This window comes from Anneissia japonica, unplaced genomic scaffold, assembly GCF_011630105.1.
Source record: "Anneissia japonica isolate Jap-2015-1 unplaced genomic scaffold, ASM1163010v1 scaffold785_len581690_cov155, whole genome shotgun sequence".
Taxonomy (NCBI): Eukaryota; Metazoa; Echinodermata; class Crinoidea; order Comatulida; family Comatulidae; genus Anneissia; species Anneissia japonica.
In genome coordinates this window covers 166,854-190,621 of record NW_022739772.1, presented here as the reverse complement: position 1 = coordinate 190,621, position 23,768 = coordinate 166,854, and the positions used below count along the sequence as shown (strand labels likewise).

Below are 23,768 nucleotides of genomic sequence, written 5' to 3'. Positions count from 1 at the left end.
TATATATATATATATACTGTCGTATATGATAAACACTGTATATGTACATTTGATGATATATATATATAATATATATAGGCCTATATATAGTCCAACATATATATACATTGTAGGCGTATTACACACGTCTACATACAAATAGACATAGGCTAGATACATAGGCCTACACACCCCCTCGCCACCACACGTACAAACTGTATAATAAATTGTTTTATATTAACTTATGGTCCTGTGGAAACACAGAGAATAGTCTAGCCAACTACTTGTCACCCCTATGTTTACATGCTGAACATAGGCCTATGACATAAAAAGCAACATAATAATAGGCCTGGGAGTATTTTTTTTTCGTTTGTCCCATGCATACCTAACATATCGCATCCCAAAAGTAGTTGTGTAGGTTTATATATCTTCAGTTTGGATTTATGAAGGGTTAAAGGGTCATAAATCACCACAGATAACCAGAGAGGTCAAATGAGATAATGTTCAAAGGCATAATTACGCTGACAATCAGTAAAGTCAACAGATGAAAAAAAAACCAACATTTTCACATACTACGAACATAACTTTTGTTGCCAGATAAAAGAATATGCTATAAACTTAATGAGGGGCGAGAAAACCAGTTAAAATCTATTTATAATTTATTTATTAAAATGTATACAAACAATTCATTTTTATTTTCAAGTTTGTATTCGATTTAGTATTGCCAACCACACTTTTTGATCCTTTGTATTAGGTTTTGAAATAGGCCTAGTGGGCTAATAGTAATACCTGATGGCTAATTCATTCATAGTAAACTTCTAGTATAGCACCCGTTGGCAGTTTTGGCTACGAAACAGAAAATACGGGCTTATAAAAATAGATTAGTAGGCTAACTACACATTTCTGTTTGCTACTGTAAGTTTACAAGAGTGATATTTAACATTTTATTTTCGTACTCACGACCAACTAATAAAAGTATTGTAAATGAAATGACGAATAATTTCAATCAAATTATTAAGCTGGGTATACTTTTCTGCAAAATAGCTGACTGACACTCGTTTTCCCGCCGTGGGATTAGCACCGCAGTCTCGCTGAGTTCTGCGAAAATAAATGTTTCCCCACCCAATAACAAAGGTAGGCCATTTAACGACATCAGCCAATCACAGCCGAGCAATTAATTATGTCATGTACCGTTGGCCAATCAAAAGTAGCCCTTTAAATGCCACTAACCTTTTGTCCTCGCTAACGGTTGTAGTAGATTCCATTTTTACTATCATGGACCTGTCTGATGTTAATATTTCTTACAATTCTTTATTCATTTTGGTATCGGAATGAACTGGAATTTATAATCAACTTGATTGCAATAATCTTCATTATGTTGTGCAAATGTTGGTAGGTGGAAAATACACGAATATCGCATGGATTTGTAGAAATTGTACGTAGTAGTAACGTGTTGTGTTTACAATTTTAAACCTACGCTGGGAATTTGAAAAACTCCATCTCAGCTGTTTCCGATATCGTACGCGAAGATTCAAAATGGAGTACTACGATTGTCAAATGAGTGATATTTTTGATGCAGAGGTAAGAACTGAAATGGATCAAATATTAAATTCAGCCCAATTGAGCACATCATCAGCGGCTACAGAGCTTCATTTTGCTGGAACTGTAGATACGATCGATTTAAGTAACTGCAACTCTAACTCCAACGAGATAGCAGGCGACTCGACAGAACTCATCAACCTGTCATGGCTGCAGAACGGAATAAACGGCTCGTCAACCAGCTTGGATTTCTCGCAGCTTTCTTCAGCCATGGACGTTCATAATTTACTTGTCGATCCACAAACAGGATCGCCAGTTACTTTAGATTTTCTTTTAAATCAACAAAATGGGGTTCAACAACAGCAAGTAAGTAGGCCCAGTCAGCCACCACAGCAACATCAAACCGTTCGAAGTGCCTTGGAAGCTCAGAATTTTGCACAGCAACAAGCTAGCCAGCAAATTCTAAATAGTCAGGTTCCATATCAGCTCCAGCAACACTATATAAATTCAAACATTCATGTTATACAAAATGGTACCGTTCAGAATGGAAAGCATACAAAAATCGAACCCCAGCCCTCTGATAACACGCAAGAAAAGGTTTATCCGAAACCAGCTTATTCTTACAGTTGTTTGATAACGATGGCTCTAAAAAATAGCAAAACTGGATGTTTGCCCGTTAGTGAAATATATGCATTTATGTGGTAAGTTTTTTTTAGGTGAATGAAAAAAAATTGATGTCTGGCAAACTCTTTTCTAAGTTGTTTTTTTTTATGTGGTTTTTTTTTTTCATGTTAATTTGTGTAATTAAATTCATATATTTTTATTTACATTGCAGCATATTATATAAAAATTAGGCTGTGTGAGTAACTAATGGTGCAGTGCTGTAATGCATTATTGTTAAATTTATAAATGTTACACAAGTTCTCACTTGTGGATATAATGAAGTGAAGCATAAAAACAGTATTTTTTAGCATTCTTTTCATTTTTTTGTGTAAATTCGTATTATAAATATTATTATTATTTACAGCTATAACCAGGGAGAAATTCTTATAAATTAGAAAGACAATTATCTATAATTAAAAGCTCCAAAACAAGTTATTCTACAATTTGAGATAACATATTTATATTTATACAGCTCTTTTTAAAGAAAGACCGATGTAAATTTATAAAAATTAAAATGATTTAATTACATAAGAATTTTTATGCCAAGTTGAATTTGAATGTAGGTACATAACTGAGTGGTATGCATTGCACAGTTAAATATTGGATTACTGTATGTATTACGCATACTGTACTGTATGTTTACTGAACTAAAATCAATACATTCCAAATTGTCACTAGTGTGTCATCCTCCTGCAGATAATTATCTCTCCCACCCAACAGGTAACAATGTAACCATTTCTTCATGTCAAATATATATTTGAAGCACAAAAATTATGTGGAAAAGGTTTTTTTTTTTTTATAGACAAAGTGTGATTACACCCTCTCTTATTACAGAAGAATTGAGAAAAGGGAATTCCCCTTTTAGTTTCATTGGCTATCACTTGACCTGCAGTAACTTGTGTGCAAGTTTTCCCATTGCAAAAGTTCATGCATGTGTTAGAATTTTGTTTTTAAATCTGGGGGAATCTGTATTTATGGTGCATAGTTCTGGTTGAATTTGGACAAGAACATTAAATTCTCAAAATCATTTTGATGTAGCAGTACTCACTGACTGAAAATGATTTTATTTACTCACAATAATAATATAATTAAGATTGATAACTGTCCTCACCTACAGTATAAAAAAGTTAAAATAGATATTTAGTGTTGCTGGATAAGGAAATTGAAACAACTGGATTTAGAAGAGGGTCAGGACAAATACATAAAATGGGATGGAGTTTCAGAGAGGATTGGGATAAGGAAATAAAATTGTTTGGAAATGGACGAGCGGAAGTATGTAAAAAATAACAACACCTGATGAATAGGGATGGTTAAGGAAATAATAATACTCGGGTAGAGGAGAGATGGCCGAGATACAAATACTGTGTTATAGTAACACTTAGTGTGAAAGTAGAGAGAGGGATATTTGACAGAGGGAAGGATGTTATAAAGAATTGAGCAACACTGGGTGCAGAAATGAGATTTAAGCAGTCTTAAATGGGCTATGGAAAGACATACGATGGGGACAGAGGGATTAGGGGCAGGGTAACCTTGGATGGAGCTATAGGAAAGAGGGATGGGATAGAAATAGGTTACAATAACCGTGGATTGAAGTGGAGATGTTGAACGGGGGAGGGGTAACATTAAGGCAGTATAAGCAAGGTGTATTATTAGTTAGGCAACTTAAAAGTGATGGTGAGAAAATCATTGGAGGGAAAGAATATGAAGTTATATAGTAAAATGTATCTAGTATTTTAAATAATATTAATAATCATAAATATTTTTTTTCTTTTCAGTGAGAATTTCCCTTACTTTAAGACAGCTCCAGATGGTTGGAAGGTTTGTAAATTGTTTTTGTTTTTTTTTTGGGTTAAAAATTGATAATTGATAATCCATTATTTGTTTAATACCTGTAATAATTATAGACGAACAGCACCAAGCTTTTTTTTAAAATTGATTTTATTTTCATTTTCTACGTAAATAGTTGAGTGATTGATGTTTGTGTGACTGAGAATTGCTATAGTGATCGTAAAAACAAACTAACTACATGCTTGTACAGTTCTATTCTTTTTTTTTAGTCTTAAAACTGGGTATCATAGTGTATAGAGACATTACACTGTAGTATGCGCTACTGTATATGGAAGACCATTACCATTACAGAAATAATTATTAGAAGGTTATTCAGAAAAGACGACTACTAGCATAGATTGCCAGCTCAATTAAAATAAATAAATAACTGTACAGTAGTCTCCACATACTCTACATCTTAATTCATCACTAGAAACAAAGAGTTAAGAAAGTGTACTGGACTATTAAGTTCTGTATTAAATAGATGTACAAGAGGCTATAATCACCATATATAAACCATTTGTTATCAGTAATATAACTGATAGCATGAGTACAATAAATGAGCAAATTCTATTGTGTAATTTGAATTCAACTCAGAACTAAATGAATGGATTGCCCACCCATTCGTTCACACCCTTCTCTTATTATTAAAAATTGTATACTACATTAATTCATTGAAACAAGGCATGTTTCTGTACCTTCTATTTTCTTTATAAATTTTACAATTTTTCTTTAAATGAGTAAAAATAATATTAATATAATGTATACAATTTTTCTCTATGCGTTCTCAAACCCAGTGTCGAGACAAAAATAAATAAAACAACAAAAACAAAAAAAAAAAGATTAAAAAAGATTAAAAAATAATATAGCATTAAAAAATGTGGTACTGTACTTGATGCTTAACATAAAAAAAAATGTAATTTTACAAGAAACAAAATTAGTAAATAGAAAATGAAAATTTTATAAAATACTTCATTGGATAATGTTTGCGACTGAGATTTATGATTACAGTGGAGTATTTATAAAAAATAATAGCATTAAAAAATATAGTACTTGATACTTAGACGAGACTTTATATTTATTCCTTGTTTCGTTAACTTTTTTTAAAGATCGTCAGAGAAGGGTGGGAAAAAAAATAAAAATAAATTTTTGTTTTCTTATTTAGCAAATAGTTTTGCTAAAATCATCCAGACAGAGGGGAAAATAAATATAAAATCTTATTGGTAAATGTAAACAGCATATTTCTTGAAGGTTTGCATGGCGAGTATCAATAAACATATAACAAATTTTCGGTACACCATGTGTAAATAAAAGAATATGATTTTTATTAAGGTAAAACCACTGGTTGGTTGTCTCAAGAGTTTTGCTAAAATCATCCAGAGACAACCAACCAGTGGTTTTTACCTTAATAAAAACCATATTCTTTTATTCACACATGGTGTACCGCAAATTTGTTATATGTTTATAAATGTAAACAGTGTAGTAATGGGATGGTTAAATCCTTTAAATTTATATAAATAGGAAGAAAGTATCTATGGAGATTTCAAGGCAATGGAGGGCATAATGAAAATAAAGAAAAACTTAAATTATTTTTTTCTAAAATTTCCATTTTTTTTTGGTGTAAATTTTTGTTGTTATCATTATTTGTGGGCGGCGGGTTCGGGTATAAAAAATTCTCACATTATTATTAAAAAAGAACCCCAGTGATTTTAGAATTGAAAACAATGCCGTAAATGTTATGAATAAGGAGGTAAATAGAAAATGTGCAAATGTTATAAAATACTTCGTTGGATAATGTTTGTGACTGAGGTTTATGATTATAGTGGAATATATAGAAATTTGAAGGGTCATTAATCACTCCATCTAATTAACCACAATTATAGGTTATTACCCTCTACAGCCTATGCCTCTATAGTACTGTAGTGTAATATTTGGAAAAATTATTACCAAGTTATTAATATTATATATATTAAAATTATCATTAAAATAATGTACCTGTAAATTAAATTGAGGTTAATTTTGGAACCACAATGACTTAAAATGTTATTGTGTCTTTTATATCTGAATTTAAACAATCAATTATTTATTATTTTCATAATGGGAGTCTTGACTGAATTTTAAGACTGACTTGTAATTTATGAATGTGTCAAAAATGATAATTCGCATTTAATATCAATTTGGAAGTAAATCAAAACAAAAAAAAAACCTCAGCACACGAATCCTTCAGATAATAATATTAAATATAGCACCATGTTAAGATGTAAGTTTCAAACTTAGTGTGATATAATTATTCTGTTGATATGTTGTTTAATCCTTCTTGATGATAAATTAAATTTGAATTGTAAGTGAGGCGACACAGTATCGTGTATCTAATATTGCACATGTGCGAAAGGAAATAAGAAATTACTGAACTGTCATTATAACATACAGTAGGCCTGTTGCAATAACAACACACTGTTAATACTAAAAATAAAAATTTTCTCTTAGTATTTATGTGTTATGATATATGGGATTTGGGAAAACTTGTCATATAAACATTTTAAATTTCTCAATAGCACAATAAGTACAGAATACATAATTTGAGTTGCAAAAAAAGTGATAGTTCTTACTGTATTTAGATTTTAAAATATTTTCATTTATTTATTTTATCTACTGCATTAATAAATACACAAGAATTACAAGACCACAAGAGGGAAAGTATTGAGAATGGGTCCTCAACTCATGTAAAAAACAAAATTCATAGTAATAGTATATAAATTTATTAATACAAACAAATTATACATTAATTGCAGTAAAATTTAATATGAAAATAAAAAATTTCTGAACAGGTTACCTATTATATAAAAAAATACAATCATTACATTTTTATAATTTTAGCTCAGATGTTTTTGTTTATATCTTTCCATTTCTCTTAATTATGTCAATGTTGTTTTGACTTAAGGGATTGAAATGTAAGTGTGATAAGAATTACAATAAGTACTGTACAGTAATTCCTAATAATGGAGGTTCTACAATAGAGTACAACAAGTGTATATAATAACAAGTGGCTGATTACAGTTCACCAAATTTAACAACAATACAATTTCTATTGGTTTTAAATGTGTCATTTTGAGCCATCAACTCCACCCTCTGTTTTCCTTTGTCATGAATTACTAATTGCAGTTGTAATATGAATTAGTAATTTTAACCACTCCTTCCTGTCCGTATTTTTCTTTTATTTAGCCTATCTATATCTAGTAACAATGGATGATTCAACCCTTTGTTTGTGCCCTTTGGAACATTCCACTGAGGGTCTAAAAACAAAAAGCAACATATCACTTCACCTCTGACCTAATACTGATCTAATCCAGGTGCTTGCAGCTGATTGGTTGATTTCCCTTGTGATCTGTGACTCATTGATGATGTCATCAAAGTAAATCATTCGGATTGGTCAGAGTGTATTCTTCCAGAAAAACACCTGCTCTCAATATTTGTTATTGATCTATATTTGTGTTCACTGATCCATATCCACGATGATGGAAAAATATTATGGTTAAGCAAGTGCATTGCAGTTGTACTGTACTGTAAAAAGATATACATGATTCATGGAAATTGACAAGCAATGCATAAATTATGATAATTATCTGTAGAGGATGAAAAAAATATTTTATTTTGGAATTATTTATTATCTAATCTTTTTTTAATAATATAATTGTATGATGGGGTTTAGAAAAGTCTTCTCAATTTGAACCAAATTCTTGTGTACTGTAAAAAGATATACATGATTCATGAAAATTGACAAGCAATGCATAAATTATGATAATTATCTGTAGAGGATAAAAAATTATTTATTTTGGAATTATTTATTATCTAATCTTTTTTAATAATATATTGTATGATGGGGCTTAGAAAGATCTTCTCAATTTGAACCAATTTTTTGTGTTCAAGATTAATACGGTATTAATAATCATATTAATTTGTTATAAATATTTGTATTGGGTATTTTATAAACCGAAATAATAATTCAAATTATTATATTGCATGTGTAAAAATTATTTATTTATAATTTATTTAAGCCATAGAATAAAATTCACAAAAGATGTAATTGTGTTACGTAACATTGTATTATTAATAATTGACTGAATAGTGAGTAATAATAATAATGATAGTAGCCTGGGAGGGGAAAATTCAGGATTTTATTCATGAGGGGAAGGGGAACAGAGGGTGTGGTCGCAGTTTTTATCAGTACAAATAATAATAGGAAGTCTTCTGTAATCCTCTTGATTTTCCATTGTTTTTGATGATTATTTAATTGGCCAAAAAGAATGGATGACAGCCTGAGCATTATACACTCGGGTGTACAATTTTAAGTAACCCTTTGTATTGAATATATGCAATTCAGGACAAAGATGATGCAAGTTATAGATTATTCTCCTACCTTTATTTTTACACATGATAAATATAATGTGAATATAGATTGGGAAAAACACATTGTGACCAAACAGAACATAACAATATGCTGAGTAATGCTCCGATGTTGTAAATATTAAAGTGACATTAGTAGTTCACTGTGTCACTGATGACAAGGTCAGAATACTTGATAGAGTGCACGAAGTTTCACAAATTACCAATCAGAAAATAATGATTAACAATAATAATAAGGAAAAAACCAGTTTCAATTGATGAACATTTTTTATTGATTTTTATAATATATTGATAAAAATATAAAATACATTTACCATGAAATTGAAATGTGTTAACAAAAATGCAATGATACATTATTGAACAATTTTTTATCAAGTTATTAAAGTGTTATTTTTTTTAATTACAATTAGTTCCTTGTTTGGCAGTACTCATATTTTGATTGTATGTATAATCTATTAACAAATGTTTATTTTATTTTTTTTATTATAAACATTAAAATTTGAAACTACTAAATTAAAAATTTAATAGTTTTATTATTTTCAATAAATTATCATTTGAGAAATGTGTTACTTTTACTGGCTTGAATGGAGAAGGTTTTATTTATTTGGTTTTTTTACTAGGACTAGTCGGTATGCAGCTATTATATTTTTCATATATACAAAACTTTTCAGTTAGAAGGGGGGTAAAGTAACACTTAATTTAGGCGTTACTCAGACTGTAGCTATAAACTGAAAGGTCCACTGATTAATCTCATATAAGATAGTATAATACATAATCCAAGTATCGAAATGAACGCTATCGTGTCGGGATTCAATATTTCAACATTAATTATGTCTTTGTCATCATCAGGAATGCTATAACTGTGGAGTTAATTTTTAAAATTTGTCTGGATGATGGTATTTATTCTCACTTTCCTATTAATTATGTAGTCTCATTTATTCATTTTATTTTTTTTCATAAAGAATAAAAAAAAAAAAACAAAGACTATTCCTAACAGTGAACTAAATCGAATCTAAAGGGTCATCCAGTCAGTCATTCATTGATGGCCATTCATTGACCAATTTCATTCAAGGTCATTTAATGGTCTTCCCTTATTGTCTAAACTACAATGAGCTTTCTGACTATTTTTGTACTCCATTATTATTCTGAGAGAAATAATGGCATATTCTTATTTGGCATATTCCATTATAATTTTGGGGGTAGAATTTGTATCATTTTAATTAAATAATAAAATTTCTAAAAAGACAAACAATTGAGCAACTAAATTATTTACTACTATCTAAGCTTGCATGTAAACCTAAATTTGTGTTTTGTTGGAAATTATTTATAGATATTTTGAAAGCAAAGGTAATAAATTACAGTGTTTTCTCCCTACTGCTTACTTTTTTTTGTTGCTTAAATTTGTCCTTCCTAGAATTGCAAATTTGAAATGGTATTATGATATGAATTTTTAAATGTCAAGTTGAGATGATAAAAAAAGACATGGATTTTAATTTTGGAGGTTATTTTTTTATTTTTTTTGCAATTGCAGAATTCTGTGCGGCATAATTTGTCACTTAACAAATGCTTTGCCAAGATCGAGAAGCCCCAAAGCAGTTCGGGATCAAGTAGGAAGGGGTGCCTATGGGCTTTGAATCCAGATAAGATTGCCAAGATGGAGGAAGAAGTGTCAAAGTGGACAAAGAAAGATCCAGCTGGAATCCGTCGAGCCATGGCTTGTCCAGGTAAATTCATCCATTTTATTGTTTAGTCATGCTCCCCGTAGTTCAAACTTACAACACACGCAGTATATCTAGACCTAAATTTATGCCATGGATAGACATCCCTGGATAGTCATTTGCATTTATAAATAAATGATAAAATATGTGGGATGATGCGTTTTTCCCAAGAGAAAAGACAGAAAGAAACCCCATTTTTTTTTTTGGCCTTTAATATACAGCAAGTTGTGGATCGTACAGTAGGTCCTTAAGCATTCTAAAATAACAATTTAAGAAAACCATTCTTAACCTGTCAAGGGTCTCACACTGGCTTGCTTGAGATTTCGGCATTTTTTGAAAATTGTGCGGGAGGGCACAAACTTTAAGGAAAATACAGTCTAGTGTTGATATAACATACATCTTTATAGTGAATACAGTGCATTGATTCCGAGTGCCACTTTGACATCTCATTTTAGTTTTCTTTAGTTTCTGCTGAGACGGCGTCAAACACTGTGACGATCGCTACGGGATCACTATCGCTGATAAGTCGTGTTAGTTTGTACACTACATGTTGTATGCTTGATTTGAGAAAATAGCACATTAAAAAGATATAATTTGAAGAAATTCTGTAATGTGTGAGAATATATACAGTAGGCCTCGCTTGAAGTTAAATGCGCGAATTTCCCATGAGATGCATGAGCCTTGACAGGTCTGAACCAAGCCCTAAAATTTCAAAATAATCTTCTACTCTAAACTAACGTATTAGATGATTGTTAATTGGCTGTAATGAGCTTATCTGTTATTTGTTTGAATGTTTTAAATTAACTGGTACCTTTGAATTTTACTGAAACAATAATATATTATTGCCAATTACCTCTGTTAAAATAAAACTTCTATTACTTTGCTGGAAAAAAAAGTTTGTAAATTGCTATTTAAATCTTTGTTACAATGAAACTGGTACGGTAGGCCTACTTTGCTGAAAAAAAAATATATTAAATTGCCAAATATAACTTTGTCGAAATAAAGCTGTATTTTAAATTTTGCTGTTCAAAACAAAGGTAATTAATCTTGGATAAGAAAGTATAATACATACTCCAAGTAGTGAAACACACGCCATGAAGTTGGGATTCAACATTAATTATGTCATCGTCGCAATATTGCATTCCAGTACAGTATACAATTGAACTTGCCTAAGTCGAACTTGTCCTGACTCGAATAATTTCTAAGTCATCTTATTTTACATGGCAAATTGTTGTGTTTTCCATTATTTAACGATGTAAGTTAAATTTGATCCAAGTCGAACAATTTTTCAATGCCATTTTGGATTTGACTTGGGCAAGTACGTTTTTAAATTTCCATAATTGAACACCAATATTATCATCATCAATATCAATCAATCAGCATTAAAATTTATTAAAATATTATTATTTTGCTACCAGTTGGATATACTGATGATATGAATTAAAATCAAAATATTTGTTGTTGATTTATTATCGTAATGCTGTATAAGTAATGGGTTTGAAAATTACTGATAATATCTACAGTTTAGATTGACACAAAATGCAAAATTACTATAATTGTATAATACAGTACAACTGTATAAATAGTGTTTGTGTATTTCACTCAGGCTTAAGGCTTAGAAATGAATACAATATGCCTTCCTTCAAATTTAAATGTCATCTGTATACTGTATGTTAAAATGCGTCAGTATTGTGTGATGACAAAAAAAAATACCTGAACCCTCGATACTGAGCTGTATTGAAATATTTGGTACTGTAAATAGTTATAATATTTATGCACCACATAGGCTTACTTTGTTATATACAACAATGTATAAAATATTTTCCCCCTGATATACAATGGAATCTTCCAATAAAGGGATTGTAGCATGAAAAAAAGAGGAATTTAATGCAATTAATAAATTATTTTAGGATTGATTAAATTGTGTTATAATTGAACAATTGATCCTTTTTACTAGCTTTTTATGCAATTCAATGTATTAATTTTCGTACATTTTTTATCTTTTCAGAGGATCTTCCTAGCATAGAAAATGGAACCAAGGGTCTTCCTGGGGCTTCTCCCAATAAGCCTTCGAAGGCAACATCTAAACACAGTAGTAGTAGCAACACTGTTGTTATGTCCTCTCCAGCACTGACCACCACGTGTGCCCCAACCACAACAACTCTTGCCAACGACTTCATGAACACTGACATCCTATCGCTTGACACTCACTTAGAACTTGGCCTTCAAGTAAGTTGACTTTTACTCATGAATAATTAATTAACTTCATTTACATAAACAATGCTTACCAACTGTATAGTGAAAATAAAGCCAAGCATCAAATTTGTCTCAACAGACAATTTATTTGATCTACTTTCATCTAAAGTCGTCAAGTATTTTGAGAATTTCGAGATGTCAAAAGCATGGAAAGACACACTGTTGTTCGATAACATGTCTGACACATACACCATTAAACATCCTTATTAAACATTGTGGAGTCTGACAAACTCTTGGCTAAGTGTTACCTATATGAGGCTTAATGGAACTTTCTGCTAAGCCCCACACCTTGGATATTGTTGGTCCCACAAAACAATAGCGTAAATTTTTATGTTGGAAGTTGGAAGAAAATTTATAATTTCTTATTGTTATTTTTCTTACAGGACACTATCTTGGACAATATGAATTATGACACGCTAAGTATGGACCTGCCTGTTACAACTCCATTTCCAGTCAGCCTTGCAGCAGCGTTTCTCGATACCTCACCAGTCAAGGATAGCTCTCATAGTCTACACAGCGGACTTGACTCGCAGTACACGTTCAGTAGCCCTAGTAGGCCATCGGTTACCGCTTACATGTGACAATGAAGGGAATGGTCCAATCACAGGCCACTGTATTTCACCAAAGAATCGTGGATAGCAACTCAAAACAGGAATTAAAGTATCTTTTATGGAAGTTTAATTTTGATCTAAGAAATGTATAAAAATCAAGGGACTTCTCCGGTCCTTATCTAAACTCATGTATTTGGTTTCAGTGTAATGATAAATTTAGTTAATAATTCACATTGGATTTTGTCGTAATTTGAGATGTGAAATGTCAACTAATAAACTGAGAATCAAATTATATTCTTTTGAATAAAACTGATCCAAACTAGACATTAGTGAAAAAAATATGCCCTTATTTCCTAATATTGTCTCTGGACTTTTCTTAACTTTAGCGTTATTTTTAACACCCTCAATATTTCAAAAATGAATTCTTACTGCAATAAGTGTGCATTATGAAATAGAAAATATGTGGGTTGTTTATCCACAGATTTTTTTTTTTTATCTTAAATAGATTTCATAAACAAAATTATGATATTAATTTGTACATAGTATTAAAGATTTTAATCATGTAAAGTAACATTTAAAAATTCACAACATTCCTGGCATGTACATAGAAACGAATCCTGGATTCTAAACATGCAACTTTTGTCATAAATAAACGGGGTAGAAGTGGGGTGGAGGTTTAATGTGTCATCTATGCAGACGCTGTGTGTTTGATCATGATCTAGATCAATACACCTTCAGAAATCATTAATAATTTCAAACCAAGAATATATATTTAAAAAATGAAGTACAAATGGTAATTCTCATTTATATTTCAAAATTGTTATGATAGTAATAAACACAATTCAGAAAAAAAACCCAGGTATTTGAAAGTGGTCACATACAAACACATCTATAAATAGATTGTATCTATAGATAGATTTTTTCTATTAGATAGATTATATCTATTAAGTAGATTTTATCAACGGTGTGACTACTATCTGAACAAATGTGACTGTTACTCATGATGCAATGCTTTTAGAATGGTAAAACAAATAACAGTTTATATTTGTGTGTGAGTGAGCCAACTTGTATATTGTAGCCCAGCTGTAAATATTAAATTAGAGTGCATAAAATGATCTATTATTAAAATAATTTGATACTGTACTGTAATCAATTTAATGAACTGCACATGCATCCACATTATTCAACTGAATTTGCTGTTTAATAAATTTATTGAAGAAATTAACCATGTTATTTTACTTTTCAAGTTGGAATTAGGGAATTTATGAGATAAACATTGTGTGAATTCATAGCCAGATATGGTTTTGTCTGTATTTTAAATAAGTGATATTAAATTATAATTGAATTGATGTTTAGTATAAACTTGCCATCAACTCGCATACAATAACAAACAGACTATGCTACAAACCATTGCTCTGATCATGAACTCTGTTGCACAGCTATTGCTGAAATAGATGAGAAGTGACAATGAACATGCTATATTATGGGCAGTGTTTCATAGCTCATGCTATATAGTAAAGTAATAGCATGCACTATGCAATATCATGCTAATAGTGAATTTCAAATGACAGACAATGCACACATAAATACTGTATCGTATTTTATAGTAAATGATAATGAACAAGGTTGTATAGTCAATGCTATAAATAATGAACGATGTTGGACACTTAATGCTATATTAAATGTGTTGCACAGATAATGTTTAGGCGAGACTTCTTTTATTCCTTGTTTTGCGTACTTATTTTTTTTAAATATCATCGGAGGAGGGCGGAATAAAAATAAAATTTTGTTAGCAAATACTGTAGTTATGCCAAAAACCCCAAGATGGAGGAGAAAATGAATGTAAAATAGGATGGTTAAAAATGCTTCAAATTTATATATTAGGAAGAAATATACATGTCTTACTTGTGCGATTTCAAGGCAGCAGAGGGCATAATAAAAATAAAGAAAAACTTTTATTTCTATATCAAATTTCCACTTTTTCTTGGTGGTGGGTGTGCTAATTGGCCAAAAATTAAATTTTATTTTTATTTGAAATCAATATTTACATTTGGTGGGTTTGCTAAACAAGGTGTAAAAAAAAAAGTCTTGCCTCATAGTAGATGCAATGAACAATATAACATGCTACAGTAAATAATTTTTATGTTGCACAGATTATATAATAATGAATATTTCAACAGTAGAACTTGTTGGTGCTTCAAAACAGTATTCAAAAATTTAAAATGTGAAATGGGTTTTTTTTCTTGGAAATAAATATTTTAATGACTTAAGAAAATGTATGCTAAAAAATAAGTCATTGGAGGCACAATACAGTATATACCTCAATTATTTGGTAAAAATGTTGAGTGCTATTACATTTTTTGAAATGTAATATATTATATGCAGGTATCAAATTGTAATAGAAAACACAATAAGTATTTTATCGATTTACACAGTATTACACATATTTAAAAAGTGTTTTTTGTAAAAAAAAAAAATAATAAAGAAAACAAAAGTGGTTTTTGGTGTTGTGATACTGTAATATTTTTTTTTTTTAATTGTCAATCGATTAAAGTGCTGTATACTGTTTGTAAAATTAATTCTTTGTTTTCATAATTAATTTCTTTCGATTGTTTATAAGTAAACTTTGATATAAATGCTTCATGATTTCAGATTGGACATTTTTTTTAATTTTAGAAATGAAACTGCAGACTAATGCATGTAGACAAAAATTAGGTTATGCATCTAAAGTTCAGTGACCTAGCATTAGTTGCTACTCTTTACTATGTGTTTTAAATCAACACATGGTGTGTAGGGTATAGTGACATGCCTCTTGGGGGTTGAGACACACACACTGAGAAAGATGTATTCCTTGGGGTATTAATATATTTCTAGGTTGTCACAACCCCTGAAGGGTCACCTTCTGCTTGTTCAACCCTCCCCTCCCAATCAGAACCAGGGAATGTGATTTTATTAGTTTGTTGGCATTTAATGCTGCAATGTATATAGTAAGAAAATGTGCAGATTTTTTATTGTACACTGTTATACAGTAATAAACATATGCCTTGTTTAAGCAAATTCCCACTCGATATAAATATGTGAGAGTTTTCTTAAACCATGTATTAGCAATCAATGTTGCATTTGGTTTGTGATTATTTGAATATTTTTTTATTCAAGCCTGTTCACTTTATTCAAAACAATTTGAAGCTGTTTTTGTTTATGTATGTGACTGCTATATTATTTCTTTTGTATGTAGAAAGTGTTATTGAATATTGATGAGTGGGGGTAAATCAACTTAACTCATTGTAAATTTTCTATCTTAGATTTGTTGTATGATTATTGTGTATAGTCACAAAAGAAGCATTTGACATAGAACTAAAGTATGTTTTTTATACACATGAGAATGTGCCATTGTATAAAGCATTCTTGTTTTTTTTTATACATAAGAATGTAACATTGTATAAATCATTCTTGCTTGTATTCTTTTTCTACCTTGAGATCATGTTGGAAACAAATAAAAAACCTATTTCTGCTTCAAAAAACAAATGTACTCTTTTTCTTTATTACTAAATAATATAACACACACATATTGTAATATAAATAACAATTCTCCACTCGTCATATTATTGCCCTGATCACTGTTAAAAGTAAAGCTAGGTTTCCATACAATCGCTACATGCTATCGCGGTTAGATTTTGGTGATGCTGATTGGTTGGTTGTGTCAGGGATTGCCACGTAGTGATTTTAAAGAAACCAGGCATAAATATCACATAGTACACAATGTGCAATAATTTCTGTCCTGATTTACAGTTCACAAGACAGACATTACAATATCACTGAAATAATACACATTTTCTGTCCTGATTTGACATTTGTCATTAAGAGAGGAAATATACCTTGCCAAAGATGGGAAGTTTAAATGCAAGCTTTACACCAAGCGCTTGAATTTGGATGATGAAATTCCACATTTACATGCTAGAAACCACCAACTCAAGGGCCTGCATCCTAAATGCAAGACTGGAAGAAGTGTACCAAATCACCATCAATGAGATGATGCATCCTAAATAAAAGACATGTTGCACATTCTAAAAGACTATGTCAGCCATAGAAAAATAAATAGTCTAAAAAACACTTAAAATATAAAAAGCAGAAAGCAACCTGGAAATTATTAAAGTTGTATATAAATAGATGAATCTAAATTTAACGTTATCAGTATCAAATACAAAAAGTTATGTAAAGCAAATGTCAAAGGATGCTGTATTAAAAAATATAATCAATGAAAACCGTAGTAGTAAATGGCAACTTCTGTCTTCTAGTATATTGTTTAAAAGCCAAATGCAGAAACATATCACCGAATATTTTTTTGGTATGCACTGAACAAATGTTTAAACATCTTAACACGCTAATTGAGAGTTGAATAACAAGCGAGCGTTTAGTGCTCATGTAACTGACAAGATGATGTGCTTCATCAAAACATGAAACTAAAACAAAAGTTTGTCATGTGCCGCAAATTGTCAAAGGGAAACACTATTTCTGATTACGGTCAACAAACTATGTGTAGTGTGCATTTGGCTTGAAAATACAGTAGATATTTTCATAAATTTTCCTGAACAAAAATATTATTATAGTTACTTATATTATTATTATAACACCTATTAAAAATAGAGTTCATTATAAGATTTATGGAAGTACAGTAAATACTAACACAAATTTAATCCAAGTTCATAGTAAAATATAATAGTAAATGTATTGTATACAGATACTGATGGTACAATGTTAATGGAACAAGTAGGCCTATAGTCACCGATGCCAACTGTAAAATGCAAATGGAAGAACTAAGGTCAACGAAGCTCATTTTACAATATCTTTGGCAAAATAAACACTGCAGTTGGTATTAAAATGTATATGGAATAAACATTGATACTGAGAGTAAAATGTCAATGGAAGAAATACTACTGTAGAAACTCCTTGTCAAATATCTTTAGAAAATTCACACACCAAGACAGACATTACAATATCACTGATGCTGATGGTAAAATATTTAAAATGCAATGGAATAGTCACCAAAACCGATAGTATGTCTATGGAATAACAACATACAATTCAAATGCATTACTGTAATATAGTCACCATAGCTTAATGGCAAATGTCAATGGAATAAAATAGTCAACAGAGATGATATTAAAATGCCTATTAGAAATATAGTCACTGACGATGACAGTAAAAATATCTATGGAATGGAAAAGTCACTCATACAGATAGTATGTCTATGAAATAATACACATTTCAAATAACATTTAATAAAGTCACCACTGCTATTAGTAATATTTCAATGGAATAAATATAGTCACCAGTGATAGTAAAAATGTCTGGAATAAAAAAGTCACTCATACAGATAGTACATTATGTCCATGAGGTAATACAAATTTCAAACATATTTAATATATTCACTGTTGCTACAATTAGTAATATGTCAGTGGAAGAAAACAGTCAACATATCTCATCGTAAATGCCAATGGAATGAGTTAGTCACCAGAAATGATAGTGAAATGCCTGAGAAATAAATATAGTCACCGATGATGGTTGGAGATTGTGAATGGAATAAATATAGTCACCGATGTGGACATTTAAATGTCTATCGAATGCAAGATCCAGTCATATAGTACCAACCCCTTGAAAATAATGGTGATCGCTATCGCTGTTTATCTGAACTGCACAGTGATGATTTGTCCCTTACTATCTTTCGTGTTTGAATCACCAATACGTCGTTCTTGTGACTTTGGCACCTTAGACCAATCAACCGTTGAGAATTGCATCACAGAGTGTCTCATTACGCGGTCATCTTCTGACGTTTCACTAACTCCACCTTCGGTACTGAAATAGCAAGTGCACCAGTGACGTTAATAAGATATAGCTGTCTTGAACCATCAAGAATAGCTCAGTGTTAAGCAAATTTTCTGCCTAATCTTTAATAACCTCATATTTCTGTTGCCTTCAATGCCTGTGGAAACAACCTGACCTGTCTATCTAGCACATACCCCAACATGGGGTTGGGAGTAGGGGATGTCAGAAAGGGAATAAAGTGAGAGAAAAATCTTTGGCTTTCTTCTTTAACAAACATGAATAGCTTTATTAAGCATTTTAAAATCTATCAGCACCACTTAAAATCAAATTTTATTAAATGTTTATAAATGTTTCGCTTACAGGGGAGGGGGTGCTAAAGCTCTTCTCCTTCCCTGAATAATACTAAATTTTCTCATGAATTATGCATCGTATGTAATACTTTCCAGTAATAAAAACTTTCATTGAGTATTCAATCATAGCCAAGGGGAAAAACAGTTTTGAAAAACTGAGTTGAAAATTGAAATTGTTTTGTAAAAAATTGAAAATGTTTTGTAAACCACAAAAAAATGTAGACACTCAAGTAGAAGAAACTCAACTACTAAGTACTCAAAGACATCGTTTGTTTCTTAAAGGTTGATTTCTTGGGGGCAGATCCAGAAATTTCCAAAATCGGAGCTTGAAAGTGGGGCTGATGTAGTCAACACTACCCTAGGGGGTCTGGGGGCATGTCCCGGCGAAATTTTTGTATTCTAGACGCCAAAAAATAATCTCCGAGGCGTTTTGGGCGATCAATGTTTTTCTTTTTCTTTCTTTCTGTTTTTAATTTTACTTTCAAAAAGGGGGAGTACCCCCCCCCCAAATGCACCCCTGGTAATTAAATATCACAACCCCATGGAAGAACGCCATCTTAGAGGTGAATGAGTTTTAAATGTATATTTTTTTCTTGAATAAATAAAGCTTTTGACTGATAGATTGATAACTGAACAAAAAAATAAGCAATTCAAGATTACCAAGGTTTTGCCGTGTCCATTGGACATGACCTTACAAAAATGCTTTTTCAATGTTCAGAAGCACAACCACAATATTCTAGTATTGTTTATAATGTTACTGTCAAAATTCATTTTTGTAGCATTCAATCCTATATAATATCTATCTATAAAAAAGTGTTCATCAGGTTAACCATGCCGCTCTACCAAGCAAAGGATTGTGAAATCAAATCTCGTAGACTTACCTTAGGGCACTGTCGGTCAGGGCAGGTACTGGCTTAGCACTGTATCTCTGGTTATTAACTTGGTGATAAGGTGGTACCGCTGCACTACCCTGTTGCCTAGGAGGACCAGGAGGCCACCTTCGCCCAAATGAAATGGTATCTAGAAGAGCCTGACGGTCTTGGTTGTAATACCGAGCAGCAGTGTCACTCTCTTGTTTTAACACCTCTGAAAGAAAGAACAAAAAAAACTTGCAGTTCAAAATCATTGATTTTGTGTTCAAATCAATTGACAAGAACAGATTCTAGTAACAGGTTTAAGACAATGTCTGAATACTTGAAGGTGGGATGCTTCAACTCCAATACTTTCACCAGGTACAAAGAAATACAGTTTGAGTATATAAACAAGCCAATAGAAAGTAAATACTTTGTCATGTTCAATTAAATTTTATTGTGCTTCAAATATCAAGGGCCAATATCCGCAAGAATTACAATCACAAAAACACTGTTAAAAATAATAATAAAACCCACCCCCAAACATGATGTATATACAGTATAAGCATAAATAAATTCCAACAGTTTGTGGGCAGGGTTGAAAGGTGGAGGAGGCGAGTAGATGGATTAAAATTCAGTAGTTGAGAATGTTTTTCAGGAAAACGGGAAATCGAAAATAGGTTGAGAAAGAGGGGAGGCAAGGATAAAGACCTTCACAATACCTACTCAATTAAAAGAAAAATAATTATCAGAGAATCATCAAATTAAGTAACTTTGAAGTAAGCTGAAGAAAATAATCTTTGGAGGAAGTGTTAAATTAAAGGAGAGCATTTACTAATTTCTTCGGGTAAGCCAATCTACATTTAAGGAAGGCTCAATATACAAATTTCCCAATGATTTCCGGGGCTTTCTAACCAGTAAAATTATTTTCAATTTTGAAGACCAACTCACCACTTCTGTCAAGAAGCTGCAGGGATGGCACATAATATACCACAAAGAATCGGTATTCTGGCTCCTGGGCAATAGGGTTTCCTGATAGATCTAATGATATAAATAGAAAACAAGGTTAATAACATGAATGGATGGAGCTATTCAGTATAAACACCAAGGATAACCCATGATAGCCTGAAAACTTATATCCGGTGGGGTCCTTCTGGTGGTGATTGGGCAGTACACCAGGAGACAATCCCCTTACTCTTTTCCGAAGAGTGTACTGCGTTCTTTAATGTGCACATAGACGGTGCACAATCTTGCATTAATACCTGCTAAAATACAAGGAGAGCAGCAATGGTAATTGAACCGGGGACCAAGAGATCTCCACAGTTCAGCGAGCACACAGTGGCTACCACCAGCTGCTCTCTTCAAACAGACATGAATATTTTGGAGATGGAAGTGATGGCATACTCCAGTCCTACTGATATTTTTTATTCTGTCCCCAAATTGTTTTTACTGTAGGCCTACATATGGTACAAATTGAAACTCACTTAGGACTCTTAGGTTCTGCATTGCTTTGAATTCCTTTACAGTCTGCTCCAGCTTAGTCAACTGGTTGTTCTGGAGCATGATGGTGTGAAGGCAAGTGAGATGTGCAACCGCTCCACATATATCAACCAGTTCATTGTCCTGTAGGTAGAGCTCTGTCATATGGAAGTTCCTGGTGATACAACCGATATGACGCAAGCGATTTCCGTTCAACCATAAATATTTCAAGTTCTTGAATCGTGATAGTTGCAGATCTCTATCTTTGGTCAACTTCCTGTGATTGAAAAGAAATTGATAATAAGCCTAAAGCATAGTCCACACTATCAAATTGTCTTTGACAAAAAACTGTTGCATAGTCATGATGTCCCTATGGTCATGATGTTATGTCATCATGACCATATTTAGTAACTTCTCATGTTATTGCCAAATAAAGTTATAGTCCAAACAGGGCTTGAGTTTGTAATTGCTTTCAAATTATTTTAACATCTTCACAATAATTTGTTTTTTCTTGGTGTGAACAGGTGATACAATTATTGGGATTTGAGCATTCAAACTTAAGGTTGTAGTTCAATATACCTGGTTAATGTGCATATTGCTCTGTGTTCTTCTGCTCTTTCCAAAACAATGTACATAATAATTACACCAGAATTATTATGTTCCTCTGTCATTCTCCGCCCAAAAGTTCACACGGCCGGGGTACCTTTGGTAGGATAATATGCGACTGACTGTACTGGCATGACAAACTTGAAACATTACCAGGGATGAGGTTTTACATTGTTGTGTCATATTGTGAATTGCCAATTTATTAAAGTCATGTACAATATTTTAATTGGATTGTGGAAGGCAATTTTTTTTTTACTTTTCATAGAAACATTTTATAAATGCAAAATTACAGTATTATGATTAAAAATATAATTTATATAAAATAATTTAACGTTTATCAATAATTATTTACAAGTAATAATAGTATAATTTCTTTAAAAAATTGTAAAATGACAAATAGTACTAACCTATTGGCCATGTACAGCTGGGTGACATCCTGGTCTTTGAGAATACCCTGTGACCGCATCTGCTCCGCGACGATCTGTAAAATTTGATAAGAATATGGTGTTAATGCTTGTTGCCAAATCATCTAGCTAAATGTAGAAGTTGTATCAAACCATGGCATGGTGAATGTAAAAAACAGCTCTTTCAAAGTTATACCCTAAGCAGCAGCTTATATGAAATTAATTCACAAATTAACATACAAGGTTTTAATTTGCATAATGCTCTTTATTCTTACTACAGCTTCAAAATGAATAAATCTTATTCACAAATATTATACAAATGCAATGTATTTTAATAGATCAGTAATAGGCCTACTTAGACTAAAACTTATTTATCATAAAAATATATAATAAAAAAAAAGTTTTTGCAAAAATAATATTTTGTTTTATTATTTTTGACAAATTGAATATTCCACATTTCAATAATCCCTTTTTTAAATAATATAAATATTAATTATTATCATAATCCTAATAGTAATGCAATAAAGAATAGATTATTTATCATGGTAATGAATTAATTGCTTTTTAAATTATTCCTGAATAAATTTAATGAATTTAAATTCATTCATATATTCATAAAATACATAAGAGGGCCTAGACCTAGCTAGGGTAGGCCTAGGCATGAATGAACAGACCATGCCTGCTCCTTTCTAGGCCTATAATTAATAACCAGGCCCAGTTGCCATTCTGACCTGGGGCCCCTAGCCTAGCTACTTAGGCCTACATTGGTTAATGATTATTATATACAGTATTACAAAGTTAATCTGTGACGATGCACTTTACCTGTTCTACCTCCACCATGGTGCTCTAATGGCCGACCTAAAATTCCTCTTTTATATATTACATTGCAAGTTTTTCCAATGAATCAAATCACATTCTCCAAAAACCAATAAATACAGATTGTTTGTTGTCGTCTGCTCTCTTGTTGCTTGACACCACCACACCACACAAAGCAAACAAACAAACGTTAAAGTTAATGTAGAGGGGGCTATTACAATTTTATGTCTTAAAGAGAGAGAGAGAGAGAGAGAGAGAGAGCAAAAATAGGCCCCTTCAACACTCCAACGAATGGGGTTCAAGTCTTTTTTTTTCTCATAAATAACACTAACTTTGGACACAGTTTAATGGATTAATCGTACTTTAATTCAACAGTAACATAATACATTCCGATATTATCAACAAATAACATTATTGCACAGCTTACTGAAAAAAAGTTTCCTCTTTGTATTTCAACTTCAAATGCTGTCATTAAAATCCGAAAAATACTATTTAAAATAAA

The 23,768-nt window shown here is 31.4% G+C and overlaps 2 protein-coding genes across 2 annotated transcripts; one reads left to right on the top strand and one right to left on the bottom strand.

Moving 5' to 3' along the window:
• Nucleotides 1–1,212: 1,212 nt before the first annotated feature.
• LOC117118017 (forkhead box protein N4-like) lies at nt 1,213–14,640 on the top strand. The gene is made up of 5 exons (XM_033262516.1): nt 1,213–2,219; nt 3,957–3,999; nt 9,944–10,136; nt 12,139–12,359; nt 12,770–14,640. The coding sequence occupies exons 1-5, from the start codon at nt 1,516–1,518 to the stop codon at nt 12,965–12,967; spliced, it is 1,359 nt and encodes a 452-aa protein (XP_033118407.1). The 5' UTR covers nt 1,213–1,515; the 3' UTR covers nt 12,968–14,640.
• Nucleotides 14,641–16,449: 1,809 nt separating this feature from the next.
• On the bottom strand, nt 16,450–23,423 carry LOC117118016 (leucine-rich repeat-containing protein 72-like). The gene is made up of 6 exons (XM_033262515.1): nt 23,273–23,423; nt 22,454–22,527; nt 21,446–21,717; nt 20,913–21,002; nt 19,992–20,196; nt 16,450–18,790 (listed from the first exon to the last, which is right to left on the bottom strand). The coding sequence occupies exons 1-6, from the start codon at nt 23,288–23,290 to the stop codon at nt 18,619–18,621; spliced, it is 831 nt and encodes a 276-aa protein (XP_033118406.1). The 5' UTR covers nt 23,291–23,423; the 3' UTR covers nt 16,450–18,618.
• Nucleotides 23,424–23,768: the final 345 nt, after the last annotated feature.

Coding starts and splice junctions, on each gene's coding strand:
- LOC117118017 (XM_033262516.1), top strand. CDS start 1,516: ATGGAGTACTACGATTGTCAAATGAGTGATATTTTTGATGCAGAGGTA. Junction 10,137..12,138: donor TCGAGCCATGGCTTGTCCAG/GTAAATTCATCC, acceptor TTATCTTTTCAG/AGGATCTTCCTAGCATAGAA. Junction 12,360..12,769: donor ACTTAGAACTTGGCCTTCAA/GTAAGTTGACTT, acceptor TTTTTCTTACAG/GACACTATCTTGGACAATAT.
- LOC117118016 (XM_033262515.1), bottom strand. Junction 21,718..22,453: donor CAGCTGTACATGGCCAATAG/GTTAGTACTATT, acceptor TTTCAATCACAG/GAAGTTGACCAAAGATAGAG. Junction 20,197..20,912: donor GCAGCTTCTTGACAGAAGTG/GTGAGTTGGTCT, acceptor TCTTTCTTTCAG/AGGTGTTAAAACAAGAGAGT.